The sequence below is a fragment of the Myotis nattereri genome, assembly GCF_964212035.1.
Source record: "Myotis nattereri genome assembly, chromosome: 5".
NCBI classification, from domain to species: domain Eukaryota; kingdom Metazoa; phylum Chordata; class Mammalia; order Chiroptera; family Vespertilionidae; genus Myotis; species Myotis nattereri.
Genome location: NC_138080.1, coordinates 55,175,404 through 55,197,407, shown reverse-complemented (window position 1 = coordinate 55,197,407; position 22,004 = coordinate 55,175,404). Strand labels below are relative to the sequence as shown.

The 22,004-nt window shown below is 44.9% G+C and overlaps 1 protein-coding gene across 4 annotated transcripts in view; it reads left to right on the top strand.

The window, feature by feature from the left end:
- The window catches only part of DCLK2 (doublecortin like kinase 2), a 142,919-nt gene that overhangs the window by 96,964 nt on the left and 23,951 nt on the right, over window positions 1–22,004 (top strand). For 2 of the 4 annotated variants that reach the window (XM_081090947.1, XM_081090949.1), the window contains 4 exons: window positions 201–295; window positions 15,102–15,174; window positions 16,706–16,814; window positions 18,252–18,309. In XM_081090947.1, the coding sequence (XP_080947073.1) occupies window positions 201–295; window positions 15,102–15,174; window positions 16,706–16,814; window positions 18,252–18,309 (335 nt within the window). Of the gene's footprint in view, window positions 1–200; window positions 296–15,098; window positions 15,175–16,705; window positions 16,815–18,251; window positions 18,310–22,004 lie in introns of all 4 variants that reach the window. The other 2 variants (XM_081090948.1, XM_081090946.1) reach the window with 1 other exon arrangement.

Below are 22,004 nucleotides of genomic sequence, written 5' to 3'. Positions count from 1 at the left end.
AAATAATCCTAGCTCCACTCCTTATTTGTCTAATACTTTGTCTGCAATACAGTACGATGCGTTGCGTTTGCTTTTTGCTGATTTGCCATCTGCTTTGAGCTTTAAATGAATGGAAGCTTCATGCATGTGCTTAGTGTTTGGACACGGTCTGGTTGTCTGGAGTTTTCAATGACCTCTCTCACCTTTGTGTCTCCTGTCAGTTAATGGAACTCCCAGCAGCCAGCTCTCCACCCCTAAATCTACGAAATCCTCCAGTTCCTCTCCAACTAGCCCAGCAAGTCTCAGAGGATTAAAGGTATGAAGTGGCCTGTGTGGCACGTCTGTATGACTTGACATTTTGAGTTGCATAGTTTAGTAGTTTCATTTGATCGGAGGTTTGGGTGCAGTCACAACTCGAGAAGGAAAGAGGTCGGGATTTGGAGCCAAAAAGACATGGCTTTGGATCCTGTATCCGCTTTGATTTTGTAATGTTGGCCAACTTGGCTAACTCTTCTGAGCTGAACTGTTCACTCATCTAAAATGGGAATAGAAGGTTGTGGTTAGGATTGAATATAACATGGTAAAATACTATCAGTGGTAGTTTTCCTGTTATTAGCAAAAGGACTGGTAATGATGAAGCCTTGGAGAACTCAAAGATTCTTCTTAAAATCTCATTTTGAGTCATGACTTTAATATTAAATATATTAAATATTAGCAGCTAAACAAGTCCCTGCCACTGATCAGCTTTTAGGACACAGTGTTAATATTGCTAACATAGTTTGGCCTTGCATTTATAACTACTTATATACGCAAGTAGTAACACAAAAACAATATATTCATTTTGGTGAAGAACTTAGAAATAAGTCTTAAGTTTTGAATGTGATGTCCTTATATAAGCAGGAAGTTAACATGATTACCAGTTGGTTTCATAGGCATTTTATCTAATAGGGAGAAAAATGATGAGTAAAAGCAAATTTGAAAAATTTCAACAAGCTTAATTTGACTTAGTAGCTCTCAATAATTTAAATTTACAAGAGAAAAATATTCCTGGTAAAGTAGCAATAAATTGTTGAGGTTAAACATGGACAGTTTCTTTCTGTAGAAACAGTCAGATTGTCTTTACGGAATGTACTCTGAGAATTACCTAAATACATGGAGTGCCATCCTTGTGTATATGAATGTGTACATTAACTTTCATGCTCCTGGCGTGTTGGGTTTGACAGTGGAAATATCCCCATGAGGAATACATTCTCCAAAATCGGTTAGTATCATCTGAGTGTTTTTCTTTAAGGATGTTGAAAAATGTTTTTCATTAGTAAATTACCTGGTGAAACACTGTACCCTCCCTCCCCCACCTTTGAGTGAATGAGGAATGAGAACCTGCCAAGTGGGGCATCCTGACCCCTTTAGTGCTGTGAGTTCTGTGGTTCCCCCACTTCTCAAAGGGTTTCATTCTCCATCCGACTCTGAAGTTTGCTCAGCCTGCCCTAAGAATGTTGTGTCTACCCCCGAGTGAACTTGCATGGTTCTCATTTAAGTGCCTGAAATAAAAAGAAATTTTGTCCGGAAAAAGACAGACTGTTTTTGTGTCTCCTTGCTTCTGTTGATTGGCGGGATTTGGACTGTGGCCAGTAGTAAGTTTGGGATTGGAAGTCCCTAGCGCTCACCTCCCTCTGCGTGCTGGGCGCTCCTTGTATTTATAACCACCAGGCATTTTCTGAAGCGCTGAATAGGTCAGTTCACAGTCGATTCCAATGGGGTTCCGAACTGTCACTGCCAAAAGACATCATGTAAATTAAAGTTCGCTATAATTTAAGTATTTTTAGCTTTTCTTTCCCAACTTATTTTCCACCAGAATAGATCAAAGGTGCACTGTTTTTAATTTGAGTAACTTTCAAGAGAACTAAAATAAAAATAAATACAAGTTGATTCACCTTTTTTCTAGTTTCAGTTGTCTTATCATTTGTTGAAGCAAAAGCACATGGCTCCTGGGGCTGGTGATTGCTCGCCCAGCATTGCAAACCCAGCTGCGTGGAGAGCCTGTGCAGTCATTGGGATTTTCCACCGGCCGTTGCTCCAGGCAGGGCTAGGATCCTTGACCTAAGGCTGATACTTCAGCCCCCGTTTACCAAGGGTCGTGGTCATTTTCCCCTTTGATGTTACCCATTGGGAACTTGGGCTCCCATCTTTCTTCCTGGTCCATCTTCAACTCTGAACCCAACACTGTCCTTTTCAGTTGATGCTCCTGGGTCACTAGGTGCTGCTTGGCGCTCAGAGTGCACATCACTCCCTCACACATGAGTACAAAGCCCACTCACATTTCTGGACTGAAGATTCGTGAAATTTTAAAAATGTGATGATTTGTCTCATTGCTGAGGCATTAGATGATTAATCTCACTATGCTAAGTTTGTCTTAATTATTTTAGTAACCTTAGCTCACAGGTCCCTTTGGGGCACACAGTAAATTCTGAAAGGTTACGTACTGATGTCAAGAAGAATAAAGGGAAATGTTGATTCCTGGAGGTAAAATGAAATTATCAGTAAGGCAGAGAGCAGAGGTCTTCCCAGGCCCCTTCGCCCACCCCCTCCTCCACCACACCTGAGCCCTGTGGGCTTTGCTAACAGCTGTGAAACCTCTGGGTTTTTCTTTCTCTCATCTGTAAAATAAGAACGCTTGAGTTTAAAGTACCTCTAAAAATGGTAGGATCGTAGTCTTTTTTTTTTTTTTTTTAAGTTGCCAGAAAACCTATCTAGGAGGCTGGGGAGTCTATTTCTCATCTCACTTTAAAGCTGATGTAGAATCGCCGAATTTTACATCAGATATTAGCAGCTAAACGAGTCCCTGCCACACTGATCAGCTTTTAGGACACAATGTTAAACATCTCCACCCTTGCCTGTTCCCACAGGTCGTGCATCGTGGAAAATTCATCTCATTACCCTTCCCAGCAATCTGTGGTGCATATTGTCATTTCCAGGGATAAAAATCTGCCCTGGAAAAGCTACAAGTTAGTCATATGTTACTTACTGTACAAAATAACCCTAATTTCAATGTCTTTGTAAAGCTCTAGTCAGCATCTGTCCACATTTGCATTATTCTCCCCATTCAGCAGCATTACCAATGGAGAATTACAGATAATTACCATGTGTTAGTGCTATGCTTTTTCTTCCCCCTTCATTTAAAATCGCCCATTAAGATCAATTAAGAGGGGAGGTCAGACAACGGAGGACTGTTTTTCATGGGCTGAAATTTTTTACCACTATTTATCCTCGTTAGAAGCTTTATGGCTTTGGGGATTGATAACCTTTTTCCAGAGAATCGGAGCATTGACAAAGCAAGCTAAGCCGGGATGGCGTGTGCAGGCGTCGACGCTCATGTCTCTCAATCTGCTAGGACACAGCTTTGGGCAGACTTTATTTATTTATGTTTTACTATCTGGATTTTACTTCGTAGGGAATTAAGCAAACAAGTCACAAGCAAGCAGAGTTTGATGTTCTGCCACAGTTTATCCCCCCTTTGTGCCAATTTCTGGGAATCGATTTGGTGCTTGGGTGGGAACACTGGAAGAACTGAAAGTGAAAGTCGAGTGACGGTGTAATGTCTAATCTCTGACCACGGTGCCAGTGGCATTTCTGTTTGCCCACTGAAAAGGAGGAGAGATGCAAAAGCAGCCCTCCCTCCACAGAAGCACTCAGCGTTTTCTCAGTGCTCCCTGAGCGAAAGGCGTCTGCATCCATAAAACCTCCACGCTCGCTGCGGGCTGGACAGAGTCTGCAGTGGAAGCAAAGCTTTCCTCAAATTGTAGAAAGTTTTTGCAGGATGGGAGCTTAAAAAATAACATGGTGACTGAGTTAATCAAGGTTCTGAGAGACTTTAGGACCACTGAGCATGAGTCATGCCTCAGTTATAATTTTTCGGTTTTGCAAGATAGTGACCATTGCATGTGAAAACCATTGAATGTGAAACCTGGAAGTGGTCACGGATCTTTAATGAATGTAGTGTTCGTTTTATAGTTGGAGAAACTGAGGTGCAGGGATGTGATTCGCTCAAGATCCCAGTGGCCAGTGGGATCTCTGACCCTGTCAGGGTCTGTGTCCCTAACCTCTGGTTCCCCCCATCACTCGTGGGTCTGCATCAAGGACTCCAACACAGGCACCCCAGGGGGAAGCCTGTGTGATTATTACGGAGGAGCTATGCTGTGCCAGTCTTTTAGGAGAAAGAGTGCTGGCCTGGGTTGCTTGCTGAGTTCCTGGGTTTAGTTCTGCACAAATGCTCTGAATGAAAAAGGGTTGTGAGATTAGGAAAGGAACGAGGAGGGGAGGGTGGGGAAAGGGAGGTGGAAAGATCGAGAACTCCTTTTGATAACTTTTCCTGGGAGACGTGGCGGGGCGGGGATTTCCTAAGAGGTATCTGATGCGAGTTCTTTTCAAGTGAAATGGTCTGTCTATACTGTGTGCCCAGCACTTCCTGCTGATCCTATAAAGTTTTAGTAAAATGCCAAAGCTCACAGTAGGTTAGGGTTATTGGCTTTCTTTGGAGCTGGGTATTGTCAAGCTTGGCATAGTTGGGAAACAGCGTAGTCCAGGCCCAGCAAACGCATGGGTGCATGGATCTGAGCTAACGTTACATGGTGGGCCTGCGATGAAATCCCTGTTGTGAGGAGTGCGGTGGCAGAGCTGCGGTTGGAAAGCAGAGCTCATGCTCATAACCATCACTAGCCCCCAAGGACACCGTGAGAAAGCAAGACCAGTCTGTTCAACGTGATTGGAAACAACGCGGTCCTACCGGATGTTCGCTAGATGAGATGCTAGGGCCACCTGGCAAGTCCGCATTTGGCCTCTTCCCCAGAACCGAGGCCCTAGGTATTAGAATTTGGCTTTGCTTTTGTGTGGACTTAGGGACTCGGGCTTTCTTGAAGGGCAATGCCACTCATGGTGATAGTCACCTGGAGAGGAGGCGTTCTGCAGGCCAGACACGAGCCCCCTCCCCACAGTGCTGCCATCAGGCACACGGGGAGCCCAAAGGCCTTTGCAGTAAGTCCAGTTCATGCCAAGTTGTTCTGGGCCCATATCGAGAGAGAGCGTGATGGCTCTTTCATAATTAAAGCTGTCCAGAATGCCTGGGATTGGTTTTGCTTGGCTAGTCACTTCGCTCTGAGACCTTGGGCAAGTCACATCACCCTTCATTATAAAAAGGGGACTAGGACCTGCAGCCCAGGGTTGAGATTAATTGGTTAAATATAGAAAAAGCCTCTGAATAGCTTTGTCCTTCTTTCTTGGGGTTTTTCCACGTTCAGTTTTCTCTTGAGGGAAGTTTCACTTACAAAAAGAAATGGACATGCAGTGTAGGGTAGGAGAAGAAAAGAGAAAGTGAGACAAGTCAGACTCCAGATCTTATTACCACTTCTGCTTTATTACCACTTTCTATGATGACTTTCCCTCCCAACTCTATCTTTCCTGCCCTCTCTCCATAGTCCATCCTATTAGTAATCTGTAGAGAATTCTATTAGCTGTAAGTTACCCCAAAACTTAGCAGCTTAAAACAACAATAAAAGATGTTGGGGTTTTTTTTATCACACAGTTTTTGTGGGTCAGGAATTCAGGAGCAGCTTCGCTGGCTGGTTCTGGCTTAAAAATTTTGATGAGGTTGTAGTCAAGGTGAGCACCAGGCTACAGTCACCTGAAGACTTGGTTGGGGATGAAGGATCCCCTTCCAAGGTGACTCACTCTTGTGGTGTCAAGATGCTGCTGGCTCTCAGCAGGAGGCCTCCGATCTCTGATGTTGGAGCCTCTCCATAACTGGCCTGAGTCCCTCAGAGCAGGGCAGCTGGGTTTCCCCAGAGCAAGAGATTGACAGTGCCACGCAGAAGCTCTTCTTTCTGTGACCTCGCCTTGGAAGGCAGACACCGTTTCCTTCGTAGCCTCGTAGTCACACTCATCAGCTAGTTCAGCCTGGGAGGAGACGACACAAGGGCATGAATGCCAGGAGGCCAGGCCCATGGGAACCATGTTGGAGGATGGCAACCACACCCCTTCTCTCTGCTTTCATCTCTGTATCAAGCCACTCAAAGTTTCTTTCTTAGGCTGTCCCTGCTCCCTCCATGGCTTTCTGTACACTGTCTTTTAGGGGGGCCATACAACTCTCTCTCCCCGTCATTGTTATTGCTTTATTCTCCTTCCAGTCCTTTTGTTCTCTAGAGCCATCACACCTTACCCATTCCCTTCTCTCCCCTTCAACTCCTAGAATCTCACCTCCACTGACATTTTTTTCTCTTCATCCCCATCTTCCTGACCCTCTGTCTTCCCCTCGACCTCAGCCACGACCTCCTGTTTCTTCTGCCCAGTTCCTCAGAGTCCCTTCCATCTAGCTGATCATCCCCCCCCCACCCCCCACCCCCAGGGAATATTTATTATGCTTAAATCACAGCATGTTCTGTGGGACAGAGAGGCAATAAAGAGTACTAAATGTGTCATCAGCTGCCAGATGGATGAAGAAAGCATTTCCCTGAAATTTAATTCATCATCGCATCCCAATTTAAGACTTTCAAGGCTGTAGTAACTTCAGGTTTCAGAACCCGGGGCACATCTGCGGACACTGAAGAATAAAATGTCTCACGTTTGAGGCTGAGGTGTATGCCCAGAGGCTGTCTACTGTGAGCATTCTTGTTGGTTGAAAGAAGAAACAAAAAAAAAATAGTACATTTGGAACAGTTATCCAACATCTTGAGGTTATAAACTGTTTGGTGTGCTGATATTTTATCTGATGATGTCTCCTGGGCCTGCTGGTGGTGAAAGATTTTCCAGATTTGTGAGGTGTGATGAAAGGGCTGGTAGTATCTCACGCTGATTGGCAGAGCTAAATGTAACTCTTTGACCTTCTGACCTTCAAAACTTCTTTTCGAAGCTGTGAAATGTAAATCCCCAGTAGCTACTGACCTTGGATGCTTGTGCTTCTCCCGGGAGCTTTGGCTTTTCTTTGGTATTTCAAGCCGGCTAAGAATATTTGGTACTAGGAGACTGACTCCTTTTAGATCCTTTTTATTGCCCCAGAAAGGTTGGGTGGTAACTTCATCTTTGAATGTAATTGATTTTATTGACAGAATCCAAAAAACAAAAGAGGGACTGAGCAGTTTTGAAGACTTCAGTGCCCTCTCAAAATAAATCATCTTAATGAGTCTCAGACTCAGGTTGAGGACAGTGATTTGCACATTGAAGCTGCTCAGTAAATAGAAGCATTTGGTGGGTAAATGACCCAACGAGGCTGCAGCACCCCTTTGTGGGAATGGAGGGGGAGTTTGTGAAGCACATCAGTGTACAGGTAGGATCCATTGTGAAAACTTTATTTGAATATAAGCCACATGCATTCATCTTAACTGCCCCCTTATTCATGGAAGTGATGCTACCAAGAAAATGCTTCTGGCCAGTGGATTAGAGATAATTGGACAGAGTTACGAGTTATGACTTAGAGCTCATTGTAGTGAACTGGCCTGTGCCAGTGTGCACCACTGGTAGCCTCTATAGCTGAAACCGAAGATACGGGCACCTCGCCCACCACCTTGGCATCCTAGGAATGGATGGTACCTCTCACTGAAAGCAGGCAGACATGGCCCTACCATCTGTCTGTTGTTCAGAATCTACTAAGCCAACCTTTTGCTTGAAGCTCACTTGTAGGAATGTGCGGAGATTCTGTGCTGGTTTGGGAAGGGAGGCCGTGTAGTCAGTCAACTGATATGGCAACGATTGATTCTCAGGGAACAGAAAGGCACAAGTCAGCTGCTTCCACATAGCCCGTTCTTAGACTGTTGAGCTGGTTGCTGTCTTCAGCCTATACCTGCATAGTTAGGGGTTTCTGTTTATCACTGCTCACCACTATTAACCAATCACAAGTCTCAAGAGCCATTAATTTTTCTAAATGAATCCACGTCTAAGGTATGGCTACAGATAAGAATACTTTGAATGTTACCAACCCCTAGGTGCTGATTCAGATTAATTGTTCACAAATCTCACTACTGGTACTAAGTATTTCAGAGTAAATTGTCACAAATTCTAATATAAAATGATAAAGCTTTCTGTTTTAAAATGCCCTCCAATTCAATATTTGTAATAATTGACACTGGATTTCTTTCTGAAGAATGGAATTGATGTTTCTGGTATTTTATTTTTTTTGTGAGAAATATATATATTTTATTGGTTTTTTACAGAGAGGAAGGGAGAGGGATAGAGAGTTAGAAACATCAATAAGAGGGAAACATCGATCAGCTGCCTCCTGCACACTCCCCACTGGGGATGTGCCTGCAACCAAGGTACATGCCCTTGATCAGAATCGAACCTGGGACCCTTGAGTCTGCAGGCTGATGCTCTATCCACTGAGCCAAACCGGTTAGGGCTGGTATTTTTTTTTTTTTTTAACCACAGAAATAACTATGGAAGCAAAATTTGCTTGCAAATAATATCTAGTATACTAATTAAAAATGTTTACCTTTCAGAGGTCTTTTCAAAGAAAAAAATTAAGGTCTCTATGTGAAGAAAGGCTGTGAATTTATCAGTTTGTGTATTACCATATGTGATAAGTTTACAGGAATGTGAGACATGTTCTAGAGACTCCACAGTGAATATTTTCATGGGTGAATCTGCTGTTGGGTGGCATTCTTTGGTTAAGGTAATAACCTTGCAAGACTTCTCTCCGCCTGTTCTTAGAGGGGATAGTGTGAGATTAGCCAAATAGCCCCTCGGCTCTGGAGTCAAACCTGGGTTTAGATTAATTTGCTGTGGTGTTTGGGCAAGTTACCTAACCTCCCTGAGCTTCGGTTTCTTCATAAATCAGTGGGTGTGATGATAATAATTCATAAGGCATAAAGTACTCATTTCAGGACTTGGCACAAAATAGGCATTCAATAAATTGTAATGAGTGCTGTCTTCCCTTTTCTTACAAAAAGAAAGTTGTTTGGCTATAGATGACTTGCAATGACTATGTTATTGGATGAGTGACAAGGAGAACGTAAAGTAGCTGAACAATTAATTACACTTGCTGCCAGAAACTTCCTCCACAGAGGTTCTCAACCTTGGCTGCACGTTAGATCTTCTGTGGAACTTAAGAAACAACAATGCCTGGCCCCTACATCCATCTTTAATCTGCGGGACAGCCTGCCATAGAATTTTCCAAATCTTTCCAGTATGTACAGCCTTTCCTAGTATAACCAAGGACTGAGAGACACTGCTTTAAAGCAACAACACTACTCTGAGGGTGGTTCTGTTCTAGAGTTTTAAAGTATTTTGTTGGAGAAAAAGCTTGCTCAAGAAAGTTCTTGTGGACCAGCGGTATGCCTATGACCAAATTTGGCCCATTGCTTGTTCTTAATAAAGTTTTATTGGAATACAGCCATGCTCATTTGTTTACATATGGTCTGTGGCTGCTTTCACGTTATAACAACAGAGTTGAGTAGTTACAACAGAGACCATATGACTTAAAGTGTTGGTCTCTGGCTCTTTAGAGAAAATGTGTCTGACCCCTGCAGTAGGCCACTTAAAATGGAATCACAGTGCCATTTTCCAAGATGCATTCAAGAAAGTCAACTTATTACACAAGAATATCTCCTAGATTCTGTCAAGTTCTTCCCTCCACGAAAAATCAAATAGTATCCTCAAATGTCAATAGTCACATGCTGTAATGCATCGATATAGCCCAGGGGTCCTCAAACTTTTTAAACAGGGGCCAGTTCACTGTCCCTCAGACCGTTGGAGGGCCGGACTATAGTTTAAAAAAAAACTATGAACAAATTCCTATGCACACTGCACATATCTTATTTTTAAGTAAAAAAACAAAACGGGAACAAATACAATATTTGCATTTGCATGTGGCCCGCTGGCCGTAGTTTGAGGACCCCTGATATAGTCACTTTTGCTACTTAAAAAAAAGTATTGCCTATATCTGAACAAAGCATTGTTAGTACAGTACTTACCATTCCTCTTTATTTTATTTATTTAATTTTTTTATTGATTTCAGAGAGGACAGGAGAGGGGGGAGAGAGAGAGAAACATCAATGATGAGAGAGAATCATTGATTGGCTGCTTCCTGCATGCCCCATACAGGGGATCGAGCCTGCAACCCCAGCATGTGTCCTTGACTGGAATCAAACCCAGGACTCTTTAGTCCACAGGCCTATGCTCTTATCTGCTGAGCCAAACCAGCTAGGGCCCATTCCTCTTTAAATTTTAGGTTTTGTAGAAATTTAATCATCTATGTATGAAAGAACTTTAATAGAGGACACTCTGCCTTGACTTTCTGGCTAAAAATGCAGAAAGCTGGAATGCGACTCATTATCACATGGACTCACTCAGCCATGAGTGCCTTTCTAAATGATCCTGGCAGCTGAGAACACTTTATAGCTTTTTCCGCTCTGTTTTAAGTCTTTTATTGAAAAAGTTCTTAGCAGAAGCGAATTCGTGTGCATTTCCCTTCCCTGCTCATAAAAACTGAGCTGCTCCTGCCAGAGGAGGAGGTGGGCAGGGCAGCGGTGCAGGTCACGGAGAACACGCTCCCCAATATCTCCACAGCTTTCATCACCTTCCCCCCTGGACCAATCAGGGCCTCCTCAGGAAATAGTCCCCCTCTCCTCCCACCCCTCAACACAATCCCACCGCTTTGAACCGCTCAGTAATTATGGAAGCTATCTTGAAAGAGCCCAGATGCTGTCATCCACTTATGCTTTATTGAGGGGACCTCCCCAACGGGCAGCGTCCAGGCACTTTCTTTGTGCTGTCTCAGCACCGTCGTTGCTGATGGAAGCATGAAAGCTCATTAGCATTGTAAGAGATTTTAATAACAGTTCTTAGTTAGACAATAGAAACGAGACAGGTTTCATCAGGAATGCCGTGTTTGAATCACTCTGGCGTTAATGCAACCCATGCTTCAATACGAGAATGATTCTCTTACCAGAGACGGGGAAATATGTACATTGTGCCTGGGAGACAGGGAGACTTTCGTAGGCATAGCATTACCCCTTGGTTTTCACGGCTCTTTGTCTGCGTGTCTCTCGGGACGCAGGGAGTGCTCTGCTCTATAGCTCCCAATAGACAAGCTCTGCATGCTCCCGGGATCTGTCCAGAGATCGTGGTGAACACCCGGCTTTTCTCGGACCCTGGATCACCGAGCTCCATGCCTGGGAGGTCAAGTAAACGTAATCACCAACTGTGAGAACAGGCACTGCAAGTGCAGATCTTCGCCTGAGCAGAGCGGCTCTTCGCTGACCCTCAGACCCTCGGAGCTGCAGGAGCCACAGCCTGGAGGTCAAGGTCGTGTGGAAGGGTTGAGGTGCAAACAGGAGCCTCTTCACAAGATTGCAAACTTCTGGGCAGCACCAAGTTTGTCCCTTCACCTTTGTGGCCTCTAAAAGCCCAGCACAGGTCGTTGCTGAGGGAGGAAAGGTCACTGTCTAGTCAGCGGGGCTGGAATAAGGGGATTCCCCTTTGTTTTTCACGTCATTTTCTTCATGAAAGCTTTATTTTTTTACTAAAGGAACATATTTGGATAAGTAATTACATATCACTCCTGTTAACTCTATTTTTAAAAATGCTTTTTAAAAAAACCATCATTCCATTTGAGAATTTTGAAAAATGTTCTTTTTGCCATTCTTGGCTAAGAAGGCTGCATTTCCCGGGGATTTCATGAAACCTTTGTCAGGTACACACGGGAGCTGGCTTTCGTTTGACCCTTCACCCTCGCCCTCTCCGTGAGGCCACCCGCTCCTCTGAGGCACATGCCTTCAGCCCAGTTGCCACCCTCGTTTAGTTGCCAGAGAACCAGCTTCTGCCACCTGCTCCGTCTCTTGGTCTGCCTCTGCTCTTTGCTGCCCCCAAATCCCAACACCAGCCATGTTCATCCCTGCTGGGCTGTCCAGGGAATCGGGACAGGTGGGCGGGGGTCTAATCCAAGTAAAGGGGGTAAGTCACAGTGGGACGTAGACACTCATTAAACACTCTGAGGGGGTCACCCATCCATGTGAAAATGTGCACAGAGGTAAAAATGCCTCCATTTTAGCCCCTTCAAGACTTCCTTCTTAGAGAGCCCTTGAGTCCGAAAGAATACATCAGCTTGCAGTGAACTACAGCTTACTCAGTTTAGCTTAAGAAAGGGGCTTATTTGAAGAGAGTTACCTGTTTCCAGGAGAAGTAAGCAAGCCGGCCGGGGACAACGGCAGGTGGGGCTCAGGACCTCCGCAGGGGCGATGGGCCTGCACACCGCACATGTCCCTCCGGCTCTGAGGGCTGGGAAGGGGCGGTTCCTACCTGGTGCCCAGGCCTGACCAGCCAGCTGTGGCCTGAGGTGTGGGGCTGCCCCGCCTGGGCCAGGTGAGGTTTAGACACAGAGATGAGTTGGTCCCTGCTCACTGTTGTTCGTGGGTGCTGACAGTCCTCCGTCAGCACTGCAATCTAGGCAAGCAGCCATCTAGGGGGCGTCTTTCCATTTATCTTTTGAGAAGATAATGTCCAAAAAATGACATTTCTCTCATCTTTATTCCATTAAGAATTTGGCTGAGAGGAATTTAATTTGGCTCTCTCTTTCCCTTGACAGACAGTTTTCAGACTAGGAAGGGTTGGATGGAAAGAGGAACAGACTTTGAATCATTTAGCAGAAGTTCTCTTCTAGCCGTTGCTCATTCAACAACTTAAAAGCAGCCCGCAGTCACTCGCTTTGAGGCTCCGTGTGGGATAGACGCTTTAAGGCAGCGGTTCTCAACCTGTGGGTCGCGACCCCTTTGGCGGTCGAACGACCCTTTCACAGGGGTCGCCTAAGACCATCCTGCATATCAGATATTTACATTACGATTCATAACAGTAGCAACATTACAGTTATGAAGTAGCAAGGAAAATAATCTTATGGTTGGGTCACATGAGGAACTGTATTTAAAGGGCCAGAAGGTTGAGAACCACTGCTTTAAGGAGAGATGCTAGTAACTGGTATTGAATTAGTGTTCCATGTCAGTGGCTGGGCTAAATGATTTTACCTGTGTGAGCTAATTTTAATTCTTTAGCAAATCTTTGAGCTAGGTGCTGCTACTGACCCTCTATTCAGAGCAAAAGAGAAGACCTGGAAAGGTTAAGTAACTTTTCAACAAAAAGATTATCTGAGTTAACCTAAGTATTAAATGTATGGGGGGGGGGAGAAGGTAGCGGAAACAAATTGGACAGGCAGGTATGGGGACATCAAGACCCAAATGCTACACTGAAGATTTGGGGGTTATTCTGTTGGTAACACAGACCCACTGAGGTTTTTGGATCCTGGGGCTGATACCAGAACCGTCCCGTGGAAGTTTCTCTGGCAACAGTGCGTGGACCAGGGGAGACGAAGGGGGCCGCTGGTGAGCTGCCGAGAGAAGCGTGAGGGGGACAGGGACCAGGTGGGAGCTGGGGGACGGAACAGTGGAGTGCATGGTGGGTTTCCTTTCCTTCCCCTCTGGTTTACATCCCTGCTTGGGGCCTTGTTTTAAACATCCTAGCATAGACTCCCGCCTGTTTAGAAGCCACCTAGTATTGCAGTGGCATAAAACAATAAAACAAAACAAATGCAATTGCTACATTTTGAAAACCTTTCCTTGTTGACCAGTTACCTCGTATTGTGAGGAAGCAACATGATTGACTTCTGAGGAGTCCGGTGTTTAGTGCAGCATCTGTCCCCCAGAAAGGGCCCCCCACGCACACCCACGCGCCTGCACAGCACTTGCCAGGGCAGAGGGAAGAAAACAGAACCCTGTGCGAGGGGTGTTTGCCATGCTGGACGGGGGCTCGTTTGGTGTATCTCACGTTCCTTTCCCGTGGCCTCGGGGTTCCTAACAGGACACGCTGCTGCTGGCGTCATAGTCCACACAGGTGCAGCTGCCTCGGGTCTGAGCAAACGGCCCTGGTGCTGCCTGCCTCTCATTCTCAAGCCTCATCTTTCACCCCAGAAGAACTTGTGGGTGATCCTGGTTGAAGGAATGTTTTATAAGCATTGGGCTCTCCTGGGGTTTGAACCAAACCCAGCTCCGGTGAAATTCACCTCACCCAGAGGAGAATAGACCCAGTGACTCCAACCAGTGGGCACTCGGGGAGGGGCGGTCCCTGCCGTGGACCTGTGTCCTTGATGCTTTTGTGGAGCAAGCGTGAGTTAAGCACCGTGTTGTACCAGACATGGTGCTGCACATGGGGGATGCAGCCATGAAGATGGGCCAGAAGCTACCAGGATAGTTGGATGTGTGGACACAGATGCAAGTGTGGAAACATACCAAGACAAAAAATGTCGAAGATGCTTTCTCAAGATTTCATAGGTCCTTTGACCCCGTAAGCTCCTGAAAGGCATAATTGAGGGAGGGAGGGGAGAAGAGAAAATAAAAGATCAAAGGGAAAAGTTTTAGTTCAAAAGCATAAGAGCCCTTGGGGATTAAGAAAAAATTCCATAAGCCTACAGAATAATAAACTTAATATGAATAATATTCATAATGTGAGATTTTCAATTTAAGAACTAGAGATATTTATGTGTTAGAATGGGAGCTTCAGTTTTTTGTTAGTTTTATTTCCCTCTGGATCCTAGTAATGAAAATCTTCACGGTGCTCAGGAGGGATCCTGCTGCCTCAGGGTCGGTAAAGACGAGGGTTGAGCCAGGGCTGCACGCTGGGTCCTGAGGTGGTGCAGTCAGGAGCATGGGGCTGGGTTCTCAGAAGGGCTTGCCCTTGGCAGGGACCCCCCGAGGTCAGCCTCTGGGGCGGCTGTGAGACCTGGGGATTCATTGCTGACTTGGAACAATCTGTAGTTCGGAGCCTGCCTCTGCCACTCGTAAGTACCCCATAGAGCTTCGATGCCATAGAAATCTTTATTTTATTGCATTGTCAAATGTAACACAGTATCAAAGAGTAGCACGCTGTCAATTTTCCTGATGTCTAATCCTAATAAAAAAATATTGTCTCTAAGGATAAAATGCATTAGTGTGATGTGTCTAGGGAGAGAGGTGTGAGGAAAGAAAGGCCGTACCGCCTCTGTTTCTCTGCCTGTATTTTACATTCTATAAGCGTTTTCTGTTATCTAAGGACGAGCGAGCTGAAGATGTGCCAAGTTTTCCTGATAAATCATGGTCACTCTCCTCTCTCAGCAGATTTCTGCGCATGGCAGATCTTCTTCCAACATAAATGGCGGGCCTGAACTTGATCGTTGCCTGAGTCCCGAAGGTAGTTCTCAATCTGATGTTACGTGTATAAAGGAAGTCATCCGTGCGAACTGGGTGGCCACCCCCAATCCACCTGTGCTCAGTTATCTTCCTAAGCAGGGCGGTGATCATGTCACCAGTTTGGTCTTAGTGGGTTGTCACTTAAGCTAGTCCAATCTCACATTTTAGACTTGAGCTTTCTTTATTTTTCCTTAGTGGCAACCTGCTCACAAGTCCTAAATGTAGACTTTTCTTTCTCTCAATTAGTTAACAAAAGAGTTTCTTTATATGATGTTTGCAATGTCCTGGGTACTGGAGATACATTGTAAAAAGTGGTTCATCTTAACCACTTCTTCGTCCTGTCTCCTACCGCCCACTACCACCACCTTTTTGAGAAGTCTTGGAGCCAGGAATTAGCTTTAATATCTATAATAATAAAAGGGTAAGATGCTATTTAGACCGGATGTCTTCCGGATGTCATTCCGATGTCCTTCCTGATGAAGCCGGGCCAGAGGGAAGCCAGCCCAGGTCCCTGGTGCCTGCGGGCAGCTGGAGGAGGAAGCCTGGGTCCCGGGTGCTGGAGGGAAGCTGGTGCCAGCAGCCGGGGGGAAGGAAGGCCTACTCTTGCATGAATGTTCGTGCGTCAGGCCTCTAGTGTGTGTGTGTGTGTGTGTGTGTGTGTATATATATATATATATATATATATATATATATTGAATTTATTGGGGTGACATTGGTTCGAAAAGCCATACAGGTTTCAAGTGTACAACTCAATAAAACATCGTCTGTGTACCGCATCGTGCACCCATCTTCTCAAGCAAAGTCTCTTTCTGTCCCATTTTCTGCCCCTTTGCCCACCTCCACCTACCCTCCGCCTCCTTTCCCTCTGGCCGTCTCCACACTGTTGACTGTGTGTGTATTTATATATGGTGGTTGGATTTATTTTTATTTTTTTTGCTAGTCCCTTCGCCTTCTTTCACCTAGTCTCCCCTAGCCCCGCCCCTCTGTAGCTGTCAGTCTGTTCCATGTATCCATACCTCTGTTTCTATTTTGTTTGTCAGTTTATTTTGTTAATTAGATTCCACGTATAAGTGAGATCATATGGTATTTGTCTTTCTTTGAGCCAGTTATTAGCTTTAACAGGCATCCTAGCTAGCTAGAGTTTTCTTTACTAAAAAATCTTGAGGAGAAATCTTGTGACAATATCTAAGGTTAAATCCCAACATCATCCCCTTCTTCTTTCTCAAATTTGACAAATAAGTTTGAAGTTTTAGTTAGACTTCTTTGTTACACAAAGAATCACTTATTTTAGCTGGTATTTCAGGTATTTGTTATCTTTATCGATTATATTGGTTTCTGATGCCAACCAGTCAAGTTGAAAGAAAATCGGTGATTCAGGTATTCTATTCAGAAAATATGCTCAGAGACTTTCCTTATAGTTTTACCATAGATTTAGAAATAAATGCATTGCAATTGATTGTTTGACAAGTATATAGGAATCAAGATGAAATGTTGGTGTGTTCTTTCAACTTTGCATTTCTCCTCTTTCGTAGGCATAAATGGAAACAGGTGCATTGAATCTTCAACTCTTCTTGAGAAGTACAGAATTGGGAAGGTTATTGGTGATGGCAATTTTGCAGTAGTCAAAGAGTGCATGGACAGGTGAGTGGATGGTGAGGATAATCATTTTTCCACCTACCCATACATTTCTCCTTGGAGTTTATTCTTAACCAGAGTGAACACAAGATTTTATGAAAGAGCTTAACTTTGGCCCCAGCTGTTTTGCATGCCCACAAGCAGTTTGTCAGGGAAAAAACATGTATTCAGATAGAGTATACGTACACCTGCTTTGATTTTGACTGAGCAGTATATCATGTCTCATCCACGAGCCAGAGAACACTGGGAAAGAATAAAATGTATTCTCTAAATATCTCGTGGAGCATTTCCCTGTCCTAGGCACGGTTCTCGGTGGTGTGACTCGTTTAGTCCCCACAGTGACCCTCTCAGTTAATGCTGCATGCACCAGTATTCAGGATGCAGGATCCATTGAAGGTCAGTGTTCAGACTGTTGCCTATATTAGAATTATATCTTTGTTTGTCCAGCTTTATTTTAAGGTCCTGAATTCTCAAGTGGTAAGAAAAGCATTCGTTCAAATTGCAGGCCTTTCGTAAACAACATCAAAACCGGAAAAGACTCAGATTAGTCTCTGTGTTTATATGCCTGCCACTTCCCTGCCTGTTCTCAGTAGTATTTTTACTCTTTGTGGGGAATTTCAGGAAGCTCTGGCAACCACTGCTTTTCCATTCTGCTGCACCTCCTTATGGTGGTGCCATTAGAAATCCGAGGCAGGGTTTGGTTTATGTTATAGGAAAGCAACTTAAATAAAAGTTATTTTTCCAAGGTGGCCTGACTGGTGGTAGTGTGACCACTGGTCAGATCTGCTGTATTCCAGAACTTCTGAAACGTTCGTTGTTGAACTGTTTTCCTATATGCAAAGATATTTTTTTGGCAGGTTCAGACTAAAATATGCGAAAGGTGATTAAATGTTAAATAACAACAAGAGTCGTGCATCCCCGTAAATGATCTCTCTGGTGCCAGAAGCGGGCATCCAGAGGTGTGGCGAAGATGGCACCAGATGGAGTTGGAGCTGAGAAATAGATATTGAAAGTCTGGGGACTTTTGAGGTTTGAATGATGGACTAATAGATTAATGTGAAGACATATTGGTAATAGGAAGTTTTCAGCTACTTGGAATCATTTTTCCTAATTTTATTCTGCCTTCTAAGGGAACTATCTTGAGGTTTAAGTATTGGAAAAAACAGTGTTTTGTCCATGTCTGATACAGCAGAGTTTAAGTACTTTTAATATGTAAATTATTTCATAATAATATGTAAAAAAGGAGAAAGACAGTGTGGCTTTGGATTTTTTTCTTTTCTTTTGGGGGGTACCTTTCTCCCTGACCCCAGGCCGCACGGTCTCTGATGAGCAGAGGAAGCAGCCTTTCCTCCTGAGTCTGTGCTGTGGAGGAAGTCAGGGAGGATGGTGCTGTCTTATCTATGACTGACGACTTTAAATGGCTTTCCTCTGATTATTCCGTAGGTCCACCGGAAAGGAGTTTGCCCTGAAGATTATAGACAAGGCCAAATGTTGTGGAAAGGTACAGTATCCATAACTGCTTTGTAAAAGAAACTGAGAAACCGCAGTAAGATGATGATTGTGCTGAAGGCATTGAAGTGAGGATTTTCCAACTACACAACAGGAATAAACCTGTGAAACTAGTGCAGGAAACACTAGGGAGCTTTTTTTTTTTTTCTCTGCCATTTTTCAGAAACCTTTATCCTTAAAACAGTACATTGTCTTGATCTTGGCGCTCACTATCAAAAAGTATACTAGAAGAGGTCAGTGGAGGTAAAGGGGGACATGTGTAATACTGTCACCAATAAAGATTAAAATGTTAAATTTTAATCTCTTCTCTAGGAAATGCATATTTCAAGATAAAACCCAGAACCACACAAAAGGTGTGAGAAGTCTGAGACTCTACCCTCCTTTCAAACTAACAAGTTGGCCTTCCTGCTTTAATGACGCTGGCAGATGTACCAGTTTTACATAAAAGGAGATAGAGTTTCAGGTTAGATAGCAGAGGCAGAGCAGGCGTAGGAATTTTGGGCTAGTTGGTTACTCAGCCCATATATTGGCCAATCTATCATGCTCCCTCTGCAAGTTAAATTCATTAAATTGTTCGTGTAATAAGAGCCTGGGGGGTGGGGGGTGGGATTCTTAACCTGTCTGCTCTTCCTTCAGTTTGCTTGTCTGCAATATACATGAGCATTATTAGGTAAGTTTACCTAAAATTTGACGTGTGCAAGATACTGTGGTACAAGTAGGGTATTTTAGCATATAAACAAATACCAGTTCTGCAAACTGGAGAGTTTGTGGGGAAGCATATGAGAGAGAAATAAATGATCAGAGAAGACACCATAGAGCAAGAAGCATTTGGGCTGGGCTCCCAGCAGGGGGCAGGCTTTCAGCAGGAAGCAGTGAAAGGAACTCCTGCCTGTGGCCACAGCCTGAGCAAAGGCCCCACGCACGGAGAGCATGCTCGGACCTTCTAAGTAGGAGAGCGTTGCAAGATCAGCTTTGGGGCCAGATTTATGGAGGCAGTTGAGAAGGCTGTGGTGTTTGTAAATTTTAGAATTCTTCCATGTCTAATATGCTAAATAATATTCATTCTAAATGAATATTTATTGAATTCCCACAGTGTCTGAAGCGCTGAGCTTTCTGTTATGGTACTTAGAAGTGGTCCTTCCTTCTCTTCCCACAGCCTTGCATTCATTATCCACGTGTTATGAGCCCAAGCAGGACATAAATCCAAATGAATGTTGTAGTCATTTCCTAAGGATGTTGGAATAAATTACCACAAACTCGGTGGCTTACCACAACAGAAATTTATTCTCTCACAGCTCGGGAGGCCCTGGGGAGAACCTGCTCCTCGCCTCTGACTGAATGGCTTCTAGTGGCGGATGGTGGTCCTTGGCTTCTGGCCACATCACTCCCACCTCGGCCTCCATCTTCACCTCACTCTCTCTCCTGCGTGTTCATTGTTCCTCTTCAGGGTGGGAAACTGCCCTCTGCCTCTTATCTCCTAAGGCCAGCTTCGAGGGCACCCAGCTAGTCCAGAGCGATCTCTTCCAGAAACTGTAATCACATCCTTAGATCTCCCTGTCCCCCCACCCCCCAAATAAGGCACCATTTACAAGTTCAGGGGCTTGCTCTCTTTGGGGGGTGATTATTCAATCCACTACATAGCTCCACCACAGAAATCACAGATGGTGATTTAAACATTTCTCTCTCTGACTGCATCCTCCTCAGCGATACTCAGAGGGCACAGCGATACCAGCTGTGAAGCCAGTGCCCATCAGGAGCCATGCGCAGTGTGTTTCCTCACTCACTCAAGCACTTCAGGACTCACTGGGCCGGTTACTGGAGAGCAAGATAAACAAAAGTCTCCAGGACAGCCAGTAGGAGCTGTACGGGGAGCCAGCACAGAGGGCCATGAGAGCAGCTAAGAGGCGTAACTCACCCGGCAGGGGAGGCTGTGTAGAGGAGGTGAAATCTAAGCTGGTCCTGAGGAATAAACAGGAATTCACCAAGATGTGGGGAAAGAACGTTCCAGACGGAGAAAGTACCTGTGCAAACGCCTAGAGGTCTCGGTGAGAGATGGCACTGGGGATGGAAGTGAGTGCATGGATTCAGTGGCTGTTGAGAAGATAGACCTGGTGATGCAGGAGCTGTCCTGGAGGGTGAGGGGGGAAGGGCTGAGTGGGGGGGGGGGGGATTCCTGTCTGCTCTGGGCAGCCAGGTTCCTTCAGTGAGACAGGGCACTGGAGGACAGGGCTGTGTGTGTTTTATGGGGCTGGGCAGTGTGGAGACAGGATGATTAGTTTGGTTTGGGAGAGTTGTTTATTCCCTAATCTCCCTCCCTCCCTTCTTCCCTCCTGCTCCTCCTCCTCCTTTTGTCTCTCTATCTGTCGCTATCTCTACCTCTTTTGTATGGTCAAAACCACCACAGACAGAGATAAGGCGGTATCCTTTGCCAAGTTAGCAGTTTTCCTTGTCATTTACTCTCACACAGATCCAGGGCACACTGCCAGGAAGTGATTCATATGTAAATTATTCGGAGTCAGAACCATGAATCACTTAGCATAAATAATGGTAGATGGTCGAGCAATGTTTAGTTCAGTGCAGTTCAAGGCAAAAGTGGTGTTCCTATTGTATTTAGAAATCTTTTCCTGGAAAATGAAATCTCGAGAGTATTTTTAGGTATTAGAAGCGGAGATACGTTTTGGGTTGCATGAGAAATGGGGAGGTAATATTTGTAGAGATTTTCATGCATTGCTTTTTGTTTTGCTTCTGACAGTGCTTCGTTTAAAAGTGGATTCATAGACAATCACACAGGCGTAGTCAGAGGCTGGGAACAAAGGCTAGCAGCTCCCACATCCCAACAGCAGCATTTGCTCTGTGCTTAGAATACCAGCCACTGTCAAGTAGGACACAGTGATCTGAGGTAACATGTAGTGTAGAGAAAATATTGCTGCACAGTGTAAAACGCAGCACTGCCCGCAGTCCAGGGAAAAGTCCTCCATGGCGCCCCAGGAGCCTTTCTGTTACGCTTTTCATGGGAAAAGACAACTTTGGGGAGGTGCAGTCTCCTTAGGCGGTAGACATCCTTTTTTAACTCCAGTTTGAGAGAGTTCTTGGGTCCTGGTGATGGGGATCATTTTACATGCATCACTCTCAATGAGCATCACAAACAGAGGTAAATTTACAGACTCTTCCAACTTTGGCGGAAATGGGGAGGAGGGAGAACTGAAGAGATACGTCTGTAAGGTCCCAAGACCCCCGGTGAGTCCGACGGAGGGGGCGACGACCCCAAGTCAAACGCGGAGACCGAAACTTGATGCAAAAGCAAGAGGTTCTTTATTACAAGCGCAGCGCAGGGGCTCTCAGGCAGGCAGGCAGCAACCCGAGGGAAGTGCTGGCTGACTGGAGCCCCGAGCAATTGCAGAACATGAGTTTATAAAGACAAAAACCACACGCAGGTGGCCGGAAAACAGGGAACTAGGTTAACAGTTAACTCATCTCCTGCAGGGACAGACCTTTGTTAGTAGTTGCCTAAGGGGCAGGGTGGTTTGTCTTTACACAAACCGATGCCAGGAAGAGATAAGATAGCTATGCTATGACCAGACCAGGGCACCAGAGCTTACTGGAAAAGTTAGTTAAGAGGGGGAAGGGAGGTTTCAGCGGCCTTACACGTCCATTTAGCTTTTTTACAAAAATGCCTGTTTTACTACA